This window comes from Orcinus orca, chromosome 13 (assembly GCF_937001465.1).
Source record: "Orcinus orca chromosome 13, mOrcOrc1.1, whole genome shotgun sequence".
Taxonomy (NCBI): domain Eukaryota; kingdom Metazoa; phylum Chordata; class Mammalia; order Artiodactyla; family Delphinidae; genus Orcinus; species Orcinus orca.
The window spans coordinates 70,340,401-70,353,868 of record NC_064571.1 but is presented as its reverse complement, the minus strand read 5'-3'; the positions used below and the strand labels follow the sequence as shown (position 1 = coordinate 70,353,868).

The 13,468-nt window shown below is 43.6% G+C and overlaps 2 protein-coding genes across 4 annotated transcripts in view; one reads left to right on the top strand and one right to left on the bottom strand.

Moving 5' to 3' along the window:
* Positions 1–2,090: 2,090 nt before the first annotated feature.
* On the bottom strand, positions 2,091–5,508 carry CCDC121 (coiled-coil domain containing 121). The gene is made up of 2 exons (XM_033425174.2): positions 4,907–5,508; positions 2,091–4,436 (listed from the first exon to the last, which is right to left on the bottom strand). The coding sequence occupies exons 1-2, from the start codon at positions 5,506–5,508 to the stop codon at positions 3,485–3,487; spliced, it is 1,554 nt and encodes a 517-aa protein (XP_033281065.1). The 3' UTR covers positions 2,091–3,484.
* A 22-nt stretch (positions 5,509–5,530) lies between these two features.
* GPN1 (GPN-loop GTPase 1) overlaps positions 5,531–13,468 on the top strand; it is a 20,773-nt gene continuing 12,835 nt past the window's right edge. Inside the window, exons 1-5 of one of the 3 annotated variants that reach the window (XM_004268156.4) lie at positions 5,531–5,695; positions 6,395–6,488; positions 8,608–8,647; positions 9,411–9,477; positions 10,200–10,237. In XM_004268156.4, coding sequence (XP_004268204.1) covers positions 5,546–5,695; positions 6,395–6,488; positions 8,608–8,647; positions 9,411–9,477; positions 10,200–10,237 — 389 coding nt within the window. In that variant the 5' untranslated portion in view covers positions 5,531–5,545. The other 2 variants (XM_033425170.2, XM_033425169.2) reach the window with 2 other exon arrangements.

Here is a 13,468-nt window from a genome sequence, read left to right as displayed (position 1 = left end):
GGGGACAGCTAGGGCAGTGTCAGGTGGGGGGTGATACCACCAGATGTGAACTGAGATGATGGATGGGGCTGCCCCTCTGCAGCAGCATGCAGGACGGGCTGGATTTTCCATTTCAGTCAGGTAACCTTACCCCTTTAACACTACCCCAAGAACCAGGTCGTCTTGTATCATCATGAATACAGCTCCAAAATAAAGTCTGGGAAAAGCAAGTTATAGAATACATCAAGAGTCCCATCTGTGGAAGGTTTAAAAACATGGAAAAACAATGCTCTATTGTTTATGGATATATAGAAGTAAAAGTATATAGACTATATAAATATAGTACCTATAAATATATTTTAATAAAATACAGAAAAGATAGGAAAGCATGCACAGGCATGATAAACATCAACTTTAGATAATGCTTCTGGGATCCAGAGGGACAAGTGAATGGTAAGTTCTTATTTTTTCAAATGGATAGTGAGTTTGTTATACTTTTCTATATCTTTTGCTATGTCTGAAATGCTTCATTTTAAAAATCTGTTCAGGCACTTCTCTGGTTGTCCAGTGGTTAAGACTCTGTGCTTCCGCTGCAGGGGGCATGGGTTCAATCCCTGGTCTGGGAAGAAAGATCCTGCAAGCCGCATGTTGTGGCCGAAAAGAAAAAGTTCACACAAACAAAGAAAAAATACTCTGCCCACCTCCTTCTTCAAAAGGAACAGTTTAGGAATTTTTCTTCTGCTTCCTCTTCCCCTCACACTAAGAATCAGCTCTCCCCCATGTCTTCTGTTCACCTCCATGTTTGCCATTCCATTCCGAACAGTCATCACCTCTTGCCTTTTCAAGAGCTTCCTAACTGGATTCCATCTGCTTTTCACTGGCTTGGTACACTCCGCATACTGCTGTAGTGAGTTTTTATACTGTAAATCAACCTCGTTCACTTGCTTAAAGCCTAGTGATTTCCCAATGCACTTAGAATAAGTCATCCCCTTTACCTTGTCCTACAAGGCCTGCCTACTCTATTAACCTTTTTAGCCTCATCCGCCTCTGCTCTGTCCGTGTTCGCTGCCATTCCCCAACTACACTTAGCCACACTGACTCTTCTGTTCCTTAATCCTACTAAACTCCTTCCCATCTTAGGGCCTTTGCATTCACTGTTCCCTCTGTCTGGAATGTCTTCTTCCCCAATTTTTGTACATCAGGCTTCATGTCGTTCAAGTCTTAACCTAAATTTCACCTCACAGGTCTTTTCCATCTAAATGCACTTTCTGTAACATCACCCTCTTTCCTTTCCAGCACAGGAAAGCAGACGAAAAGTAGGCTGAGATCCTCGTTGGCCAAACCTACTGCTGGCTTGCTGACGGGAATTTCTAAGGGCCTTTATCAACAGGAGTCCCCAACCCCTGGGCTACAGACCGGTGCACGGCCTGTTAGGAACTGGGCCGCACAGCAGGGGGTGAGCAGCGGGGGAGCGAGCAAAGCTTCCTCTGCCGCTGCCCGTCGCTTCCCATCGCTCGCATTACCGCCTGAACCCTCCCCTCCCCCCCCAACCCCACCCCACCCACCCCCACCCCCCGTCCGTGGAAAAATTGTCTTCCACGAAACTGGTCCCTCGTGCCAAAAAGGTTGGTGACCGCTGCTTTATCAGATGATTCACCCTTTAAAGTCTTCAAGCCCTCAGAGTCCTCACAAAGGGACAGCCAGGAGCAGTACACCAGATCAGATCCATTATCTGGGATGAGGAATTCAAAATAAACTGAGACAGGGTGGAAGTTACTCACTCCTGAATTAATTCATCTGGACAGCACTGGCAGGAGGGGGAATTAACAGCAGATTAATAAGATTACCCATCCGTCTTTCCTTATCCTTAGTTTTATATCTTCCTATGTTTTTTGCATCGACAGAGAATAACGGTTTTGAATGTGTCTTGGATACCATAGTTTTAAACAGGCTCTCTGTATTTTCAGCTCCACTGAATAGAACTATTCAGGTTAAGGCAACTGTGTGCTACCTAACATTCTACTTTGTGCACTAAAACTGCATTTTTATTATGTGCACACTAGTATGAAGAAGACATGCAGAGTTGATAAGACATGAGAAGAGAGGTAAGTAGAAGGTACATTACATTGGAACAATAATGAAATCAGTGGGTATATTATAATCTGAGTTTATTTTCAATAACAAAATTTTAAGAACCAAGACATTACACATTTAACAGAAAAGTTGTTAAAGCTAGAAGTTAAGGCACATTGAGGCAAAATCCTTTTCTGAATCTAATTGTACAAGAATTCATTTTACATATGAATAAAACTGAAATCTGGGAAAACCATTATGAACTTTTTCATCACTGACAATTTCTTGAAAACATTAAGTTGATTCTGTTTTTCCACAAAGGAGCAACATTAAAATGAGGCTGCATTTCTGTACCAGGATTCAGCATTCAAAGAAATCCCTGATCTAACCATCAGTATGTCCTAAGTGCCAAAAATATAACTACCCTAAAAGTCTATATTAATTTAAAATACTATTCCTAGTTCTACTGAAGGGGCATAAAGAGGGTACACATGAATAACAAAACGCATTTCAAGGACTAGGAAGTGCTTATGCAGTAAAAACGTAGTAAGTGACCTAAAGCTAAAGTGCTCACTCTATCGAAACTTCAGTCATCTTTGTCATCTTAGAAATTGAGGATGTTGCCTGGGAAAGAGATGGCAAAAGACTCTTTAGAAAGTTCTCCAAATATATGAAAACTTTCTTTTGATACGTTTTCCTAAAACAGGCAGAAGCACTCAGTCACCTCATTCAGGCTAGAGGTATTTCTCCACAGAAAACTGACCAGGTATACATACCCTCTATCTTCTCTTCCCTTCACACAGTTTACACAAAGCAAAAATGGTATGGGCTGAGCATCAGACAGGTTACTCTGCCTAAGGCTTATTACACTTGCTGTTAAGAGTTTTTCAATCATGAGAAAACTAGAAGCAGCTACCTGATCACCAGCACAAACTTTACAAAGAGCTTAAAAACACTGTGTGCTAAGGTGGCCAAAGAAGTGAGGATACATGGACATTGGTTCTTTACAGAGCAGAAAGCAGAATATAACAATCTGAAATGCTATTCTTCAGGGGGCTTTTTCTATAAAGAAACCTAACTTAGCTAGGTGAAACACACCACACAACTATTTTCCTGTCACTTCCGCAAGGTGGTTTTCTTGAGGTAGTTTCACATCTGGGTTTTTGGCAAATGGTACTGGGTTATCTGGAGGTGTGAGGCACAGCCCATTTATTACCAAGAGCTAATTAAAGAAAAACCTAACTTTAAGGGAAGCCAGTCCCACACATAATCTAGCAGTACTGCTGGAGAAAAGCACCTAATCCTTCACACTAACATCAAGATGGATATTTAACCACAGCACCCTGAGATCCCAAAGCCTTCCTAACCTGGTTTATGTTACGTAGCACCTAAGAACCCTTGCTCCATTCCTGACTTCGTGTTATTTTAGGAATTACTTTGGATGCGTCCTTGATTTGGTGCCTAGGGCAGGGTTCAGTGTGGTCTTTGGAGCACCTTGTCCTTTTGGGCACGGATTACGCCTTTCTTGCAGCCGTTGCCTCCCCCGGCTTAAGCAATCTAGGTACCACTGCTCCTGCTGCAGCTGCTGCTGCTTCTTTTTTAAACGGCTGTGAGTAGCCTGCAACTTCTGGCATTTCTGAATTAGCTGTGGTAGTTCCTTCTGTAACTGCTGGTGCTGTCTGTCGATGCTACTGTGGAACTCGGAAGTGTACTGCTTTGCTGCCCTCTCCAAGGCCTTGTTCTTGCTGTTCAGCTCCTTTGTTGGTCTTTTTCCCAACTGCCTTGCATCTAGCTCACTCAGTTGTGCCTCCAGTAACGCTTTATCCTGGAAGAACTGGACCAGCATGGCCTGTTTCTTTGCAGCTGTCTCAGCGTGGGTTTTCTTTATCTCCTGCTGTAGTGTCTGAATTTCTCTCTCCTGTTTCTCCTTTACTATCGAAATGTCCCTCATTGCCTCCAACTGCTTATTCAAATTGGATAGGATCTTTTCTTTCTGCAAGAGCTCTGTTTTAAGCGCTGAATTTTTTTCCGCATATTTGGAGGTTAATTCTTGTCTCCTTTGTTCAATCTGCCCACATTGCTGTAAATAGTAGTTCCACAGCTTCTCGGTTCGCTGTCTAGACTCCTTTGTTTGCTTGGTCAGGTATTCCAGAAAGAACTGGTTTTCCTCCTCGACACGTACGTTTTCCGCCAGCAGCTGCCTGGTTTCCTCCACTAACGGTTCTAGTCGGATTTGAGTTTCTTTGATTTGCTTGTCTAGCTTCATCATTTCCACTACTGCCTTTTCTTTAAACCTCTTCTCTGCCTTTGTTAGCTTCTCTGGCTTGAGAAAATTTATGAAACTAAGATCCGGTTGAAGGGAATTACTGGAGTCCTCAGCCAACCTGAAGGGAGAACAAGAGAGACATCCCCCCATGTTTTTCACGAAAAATTAGGAAATAATTTTAAAAATGCACACGTACTTTAATTCATATCCCAACTCTTTGGGAGCACCTACGATGTTCCTCACACAAGGCACGGGGGACAGAGCTAGGGGTAAAGACGAGGGAGTGTAGTTTACAACTGACAATATGCCGTCTCTACAACCCTGCGAGGTAGTATCTTGAGGGTAAAGAGGAGAAAACAGGTTCAGAGAACTGAAGTGACTTGGCCACGATGTACACCGCCAGCGGGTGGCAGAGCCTGGGTCTAAAACCCAGATCTCACGGCTTACTGAACACTACAGCTGCTCCAAAGGGCCACCGCAGCCAACTGGGCGGTCGGGAGTAGGAGTGTATACATGGCTCGGCTCTTTCACCACCTTTCCGTGTACCGAGGGCGCCTGGGTGGAGAGAAGCGCCTCCTCAGTACCTACTTGACAAACTCGGCAACCAAACGTTCCTCCCCAAAGTCACGGTGCACCTTTGCGGAGACCGCCAGGGAAAGAGCCCTACGGTCTGGGGCTGGCGACACGCGGAAACGGCGTCCCAGTGCGGAGGGTTTTTCCAGTTTCTCCGGGCTGGTCTCTGCGGCTCTTGGCGGGGCCCAGCAACCCCGGCGCTCGCATCCCGCCCGGGTCCCGGCACGTCCAGCCCTGAGCCGCTTAACCTCCTCAGTCGCCGGACGAGCCCTAGCGGCCGGTTCTCCGGCGGCTCGGTTACCCGCTCTCGGGGGGCCGACAGGAAAAGGCACTCTCTTCACTTTCATAGTGTGGGAGCCCGGGGGTCCCTTGTCGCCCCGCCCGCCCGGGGTCCAGAGCTTTGCCCTTCCCAGGCCCTGCCCGACGACGGTGAGCGGCTCTTTAGGTGGCCTACTCCACTCGTCCTCCCAGTGTCTCCACTTCCCCGCCTCTGTCCCTAGTTGGGCCCCCATCCCGGCCTGGACGGACAGAACAAAGGCGCACGCCTGGCCCCGTGGCCCTGCCCTCTCTGGCCGGTTTGGTTCGGTTCGGTTTGGTTTGCTCTGTTCTAGTCTCATTCAGAGTTCCGAATGTCGCGGGAGCCTCTCTAGCTACATGCGTCTCTATGGTCGAGTGGGCGGAGCCAGGAGCAAGATGGCCGCGCTCGCAGCTGCAACGGAGCCGCAAGCTTCCGGGGGTCCCCGGCCCCCAGTGTGTCTGCTGGTGTTGGGAATGGCGGGGTCTGGGAAAACCACCTTTGTACAGGTGACCTGCACGGCACGGGCGTAGTAGGAGCGCGCGAGAAGTTGTCTGTGGCAGGCGTAAGGCCAGGGGAGAAAGGGAGGTCTCTCTGGGGAGTTGGAGGGTACCGGCGCCTGGCTTTCAAGGATGCCAGCAACCCCTGTTTTTTCCTCCGCGAAGCCGTCTCAGATCCTAGCCTGGGTTCATTCAGCCTCTCTTCTGCGCACCCTCAGTGCCTATTTGTGACGACCGTACTTGGTATTGGAATTGCCTTGCTAGTGCCAAGTCCTCGAAGGCAGGCTTAACAAGTAATTCTGGCTGTTAATAGAGTGCTTGCACACAGGCTTTCGGTGTAGATTCCTAAAGAATTCCTTCTGGGGTGCCTACCATGTTTCAGGCACTGGGGATTTAGCGGAAATGACAAGGTTCCCGCTTAAATGGAGCTAATGTTTTTTGTGGGGGAGATAGAAACCCCCGCTCCCCCCAACCCACCAAGTCAATAAGTGATGGAGAGTAGAGGAGGCTCTGTTGGATGTGTGATGAAGAAAGGTAGCATTTCAACTGAGAGTGAATGTTGGCGGTGGAGATTAGAAACGAATATTTAAGGTAGAGGGAAATGGAAGTGCAGAATTCTGGTAAGTTGGATTAAGGGGTGGAAGTTCTCTCTTTTTCCTTTATCATGCCTCTTGGTCTCAGTCCATCCTTCTCCCCATATGTCTGCAGAGGCTCACAGGATATCTGCATAGTCAAGGGTGTCCACCTTATGTGATCAACCTGGATCCAGCTGTGCATGAAGTTCCCTTTCCTGCCAATATTGGTGAGTAAACTGTGCCAGAACTTGTGTGAAGTTTCTCAGAGAATGGAAAGCTGTCAGCCTATCCTATGAGTCTTCAGTGCTTCCATTTTTAATGTTTTCTAAACTGCCTAATTTCGTTTCCCTTGGATTTGCTAGCATCCTGAAACAGGCTTCTTCCTGATTCCCTTTTTCTCTTTGTTTACTCCTTCCCTCTTCCTAAATTTTCTTTTTTTCCTTACCACTCCCATTCTCTCTACCTCTTTTGTATATGTGCTGCCGAAGCGAGCACTCTCTCTCTACCTCTTTTGACCCAAGGGTGTCAGACTATGGTTCTTTGGGAAAATGAAGTGACAGAAAGTCAGTCCTCTGGCTTTTAAGCAGGGTCTGTTACATAAACTTTGTATAGTTTTTTTCTTCAAGTTAAGAGCATGTGGGTTTTGTGCAGAGTTTGCTTACTGATCTGTAGGAATCTTGCAAAGTTACATGGGAAAATGTGTGTATATATGCCTGTGTGCATTGTCTTGGTGAGGGGTTCCTTCCCTCTTACCATCAGACTTGTAGAGGAGTCCCTGACTACTGTATAAAAAAAAAAAAAAAGATTAAGAATGGATGGGATCCAGTGTCCTGATTCTTGATAGGATCTAGGCTTCCTGATTTTCAGACTATTCCTTGATGTTAGTCTTTTCCCTCCTGGTCTCTTTTTAATCCTATTAAGCTTGTACTCCAAACATACTAATTAAGGAAGACCTTGTATTAAGAAGCAGAAATCATTATGGGAAGAATTTTGAAAAAAAAAAAAATTCCATCTTTTCACTTAAAGGCTGGAACTCTAATAGTTGATGGGATATAGGTCTCCTGACTGCTAGATAGGTTTAGTTAGATATTACTGGACAGACCAATTTCCTTTTTATTTAAAGTTCCATCCAAATAATTTTTTTCTAGTTTTATTGGGATATAGTTGACATACAGCATTGTATATGATTAAGTTGTATAGCATAATGATTTGATTTACAAACGCATGAAATGATTATCATGAGTAAGTTTAGTGAACATCTGTCATCTCATATAGATAGAAAATTAAAGAAATAGAAAAAAATGTTTTTCCTTGTTATGAGAACTCTCAACTTTCACATATAACATGTAGCAGTGCTCATTACATTTATAATGTTGTATATTACATCCCTAATATTTATTCACTGGAAGTTAGTACTTTTGACTACCTTCATCCAATTGTCCCTCCCTCCACACCCTCTACCGATTTGTAGATCGGTAACTACAAGTCCAATCTCTTTTTCTGTGGGTTTGTCTGTCTTGCAGTGTAATTGACCTGCCACAGTATTTAGTTCCTGGTATACAACATAGTAATTTGAAATACGTGTACATTTCAAAATGATCACTATGATGAGTCTAGTTAATATCTGTCACCATACAACGGTATTATATAATTTTTGACTGTATTCCCCACACTGTACATCTCACCCCATGACTCATTTATTTTATAACTGAAAATTTGTACCTCTTAATCTCCATCACCTATTTCTCTCCCCACCCATCCACTTCCCAAGTTAATGCCTTTATAAAAATGTTGTCTGCATTACCTTTGTTACCAGTAAGCAAGGAGTAAGAAATAAACCTTTTTTCTTTATTTAGCTCCCTTTTTCTATGTATATGGTCACTGAGAAGGTATTTAAGTTGTATAAAACTTTTCTCTTTGTCTCCGACATCCCTACCATAACTTGAGAGCTCCTAGCCTAACATTCTTCTTGGGTTACTTGCAGTTGTCCTTGGCCAGTGTGAAGCTGGAGAAGTTACTAGAAGACAGTGCTGACAATAGAAGCCTCAGAAGCTAGTTTCAGTTTCTTGCTGGGAGGGAAGGTACTTGCAGGGTACCTTTTGTCCTCCTAGTCTCTTCCTGAACTTGCTTCTTTTGCTGTTACAATTCAGTGATCTTAGCTTGAAAATTTAGAAAACAGATTGGAAAAGTATCTTGGATGCTAAGAGAGAAACTGATTGGTTTGCTCAGAGGAAGCAGAGATGACTTGAGAGGTCTGTTGGCTTAGATATTATAGGTGGGGAGTCTCAAACTGTATTGTTTCTTACGTGTTAAATTCCATTTCATTCTCTCTTTTTTTCGCTCCAGATATTCGTGACACTGTGAAGTATAAAGAAGTCATGAAACAGTATCCTTTTTCACATCTACTTTGGTTTTTGGCTCATCCCTGGCTACTTACTGTCTGTGTATTGTGTAGCTTTGAAAAAAGTGTGCCTTCCCTTGTGAAATATACTAGCAAAAGCATTCGATTGTTTTCAGGTAATTTTATGAAGAGGAGGGAAGATGAATGTGGGGAGAAGCATTGTAGGTGATTAGAAATCCTATTTCAGGTTGTGAGTTCCGTTTTCTGCCTTTGTCCTGAACTGCAGGCTGTTGTAATTAGCACAGAGAAGGAGACGCTAGCTGGTGGTGTGCCTGGGTCCCACAAGGGAGTACTGTCTTGGTGGATGCCTCCATTGATCACCATCCCCTTAGACTGGGAAGCTCAAAGATTAGTAAGATCAACTCTTAGTACATTGCTGTGTGAAATGTGTACTTTCCCTATAGGTAAGTCTAGATAGGAAGACCAGTTCTAATCCTCAGGTGACTTGATGAGTGAGGATCAGAGCTAAGAGTGGTATATAAATGATCTTCATGGCTAATGCCATCAGGCTGTCAATGCCTGATACATCTGTCTGTTCCATTTTGGCCCCATTTCACCTGGCCATTTCTAAACGATGAATGAGGTAGACATCGATAGTGAATGTTTCCCTATGAGGTTAAGATTGTGTGATACATACTAGTCAATTGAACACTAACGTTACACTGTTTTTGTGAGGGATTGTCTAGATAATAAACTTTATCATCTAAATTGATCTATAAGCAATTTAAATCCTCAACTTAGTGTCTAGGTATGGACTTGGACCCAATGGTGGCATAGTGACCTCACTCAATCTCTTTGCTACCAGATTTGATCAGGTATGTCTGTCTCTATTTACATAGACATGGCTGTGTCAGAACCTGTGACTCTTAAATGCCTTAGCTTGATCACACTGGGAAAGAAGGGCAGTCAACCTCAATGTCAATACAGAATATAAGGAGGCATTTTGGTGGACAAAGAAGTAGGCTATGAGAGGATGATCAACGTGGTGAGAGACTTCACATTGAACCTTGTGGCGGCCAATAAAGACCTAAGAGACCTGGGTTCTCTTCTTGGTCTGTTATTGGCTTGCAGTGTTACCCTGAGGATGGGGTGGAGGGATGGGGAGTGAGATGGGCTACCAGGCAGGGAATGGAACAATTACGGGGCTTTTCACTTGTGACAAATTGTTGTCATCTTGTTATGTTTTCTCTGTCACATTCCACTTCCTTAAGAGTGTTTGGCAATCACTGATTTTTTACCCCGATTTCACTCAATGATTCAGGCTGTTAACGCTTTACTGAAGCACCAAGAGAGAGACTTGGCGGTGACAGATCAAGTCTTCAGCTCCTTAGGCCTTGCCCTGTGCTCCAGGGTGTTGTGGTACGGCAGGTGTGGCTATGTTTCTTTGGTTCCATGAGCACGTTAGTTGGTGTCCTCAGACAGAGAACACAGAGATTCAATCGTTAATGGTGCCTGCAGGTGGGCCACTCTAGAGAGGGCCCTGTGATTTTTTTTGTTGAACTTGGATTCTGTTGTAATTGGCGTTTTTTTCTTTTAGGTGATGAAATTTATTGAGAAGGCCCAGAACATGTCTAAGTAAGTGATTTCAGTCTAATGCCTATTTATTACTCTGTAGTTGACATGTTTCTAGGTTTTTTGAAGAATTTTGGGTTACTATCAAGTTCTGAGAGGGTGTAGTTTGAGATGAAACCATGATAAGTGAAAAAATTGTTGGCAAGAAGACAATCATTAAGATGCTCTACTTGGTTGGGGAACTAAGATCCCACAAGCCATGGTGTGGCCCAAAATAAATAAATAAATAAAAGCGACAAGATGCTCTACAGTGTAGAGCTCAATTTAATAGTATCCCACCCCCAATCACTTTGGTATATGTTCCCAGCTTCTTAGGAGGTATTTTGAGAATTTGAGTCCACATTCACTTGTCCACTTGCCTTCTCTTGCTTGTTGGCATTAAAGTCTATGAAATACCTTTCTAATCCTTGTTTATTTTATTTTATTTTATTATTATTTTTTTATGTTTATTTTTGGCTACACTGGGTCTTCATTGCTGCACGTGGGCTTTCTCTAGTTGTGGCGAGCGGGGGCTACTCTTCGTTGCGGTGCGCAGGCTTCTCATTGTGGTGGCTTCTCTTGTTGCGGAGCACAGGCTCTAGGCACGCGGGCTTCAGTAGTTGTGGCACATGTGCTCAGTAGTTGTGGCTTGCGGGCTCTAGAGCGCAGGCTCAGTAGTTGTGGCGCACGGGGCTTAGTTGCTCCACGGCATGTGGGATCTTCCCGGACCAGGGCTTGAACCCTTGTCCCTCGCATTGGTGGGCGGATTCTTAACCACTGCGCCACCAGGGAAGCCCCTAATCCTTGTTTAAATTAATATAATTTACATGATTCAGAGGGGATATTTTTTAATTTAAAAAGCATCAAAATATAAAATAGGAGATTCTTATTATCATTACCCACAATGAACTGTTGTTAAATTTTTAATAGGTTTGCTTTTTTAAAAGAAAGGAAGATAATTTATTATTTTTGTAAAAAGGATATATAGGCTTATTACTATAAATAATTCCTACCATGCATAGTATTTAAAAGATGAAACTATCACCCTTCTTGTCACTAGAAATAGCTATCATTATTATCATTATTGCTATCAGTGACTGTCATCCCAGGCGTTTCTATTCATGTGTACATAGATAGAAGGATGGATGGATAAGGTGTTTTTACAAAAATAGGATCATACTAGAGTAGTTTTTTAAAGTAATAGCTTTATTGCAATATGAATTCACAGACCATAAAGTGCACTCTTTTAAAGTATACAGTTTAGTGGTTTTTAGTATATTCACAAAGTTGTGCATTGACCAGAGGTACCTAATTTCAGGGACTTCCCTGGTGGTCCAGTGGTAAAGAATCCGCCTTACAATGCAGGGGACGCAGGTTCGATCCCTGGTCAGGGAACTAAGATCCCATATGCCACGGGGCAACTAAGCTCGCAAGCCACAACTACTGACCTCTTGCGCCTCAACTAGAGAGCCCGCATGCCGCAAACTACAGAGCCCGCGCCACAACTAGAGAAGAGAAAACCCATTTGAGACGGCTAGAGAAAATCCCATGTGCCACAAACTACAGAGCCTGCGCCACAACTAGAGAAGAGAAAACCTGTTCGCCATGGCTAGAGAGAATCCCGCGTGCCACAACGAAAGATCCCTCATGCCTCAACGAAGATCCCACGGTGCTGCAATTAAGAGCTGGCGCAGCCAAAAATAAATAAATAAAAAATAAATCTTAAAAAAAAAAAAAGAACTACCTAATTTCAGAACATTTTCATCTCCAAAAGAAACCCCATACTCATTAGCAGTCACTCTATTCCCCATTCCTCCAAGCTCCTGCTGGCTTCACATACCATTTTACATTCTCACCAGCAATGTATGGAGGGTTCCATTTTCTGTACATTCTGGTCACTACTTGTAATTGTTTTTGCTTTTGTTTTTGTTTTAATAAATTTATTTATTTATTTTTTGGCTGCTTTGGGTCTTTGTTGCTGTGTACGGGATTTCTCTAGTTGCAGTGCTTGGGCTTCTCATTGTGGTTGCTTCTCTTTGTTGCAGAGCACAGGCTCTAGGCATGCGGGCTGCAATAGTTGTGGCATGTAGGCTCAGTAGTCGTGGCTCGCGGGCTCTGGAGCTCAGGCTCAGTAGTTGTGGTGCACGGGCTTAGTTGCTCCGCAGCATGTGGGATCTTCCCAGACCAGGGCTTGAACCCGTGTCCCCTGCATTGGCAGGCGGATTCTTAACCACTGCGCCACCAGGAAGTCCAGATGTTGAGCATCTTTTAGTGTACTTCTTGGCCATTGGTATATATTTGGAGAAACGTCTATTCAAATTTTTTGCTTTTTTAAAAATAAGTTTCAGGTACGCATTGTAATTTAACATGTGTACACTGCAAAGTGATCACCCCGCAAAAGTCCAGTTACCATCGGTCACCATACAATCGATCCCCTTCACCCTTTTTGCCCACCCACAACCCCTTTTTCCTCTGGTAACCACTGATTTGTTCTCTGTATCTGTGAGCTTGCTTTTGGTTGGTTGGTTTCCTTCCCTTACCCTTCCTTTTCCCTTCCCTTTCCCTTCCTTTTCCCTTCCCCTCCCTCTCTCCCTCCCTCCCTCCCTTCCTTCCTTCCTTCCTTCCTTCCTCCAGATTATTCCACATGTGAGTGAAATCATATGGTAGTTGTCTTTTTCCTTCTGACTTATTTTACTTAGCATAATACCCTCATGTTGTTCATCCATGTTGTCGCAAATGGCAAGATTTCATTCTTCTTTTATGGCTGAATAGTATTCCACTGTGTATATACCACATCTTCTTTATCCATTCATCCATTGGTGGACACTTAGGTTGCTTCCATGTCTTGGCTATTGTACATAATGATGCAATGAACATAAGGGTGCATATATTTTTTCTAATTAGTGTTTTTATATTCTTTGGATAAATACCCGGAAGTGGAATCACTGGATCATACGGTTAGCTCTATCCTTCATTTTTTGAGGAATCTTTCTACTGTTTTTCATAGTAGCTGCACCAGTTTATATTCCCACCAACAGTTTACGAGGGTTTCCTCTTCTGTACATCCTTTTCAGCACTTGTTATCTATTTGGTAAGAGCCATTCTAACAGGTGTGAGGTGATACTTCATTGTGGTTTTGATTTGCATTTCCCTAATAATTAGTGATGTTGAACATCTTTTCATGTGCCTTTTAGCCATCTGTGTCTTTGGAGAAATGTCTACGTAATTGGATCCTCTGCCCATTTTTGAATCGGG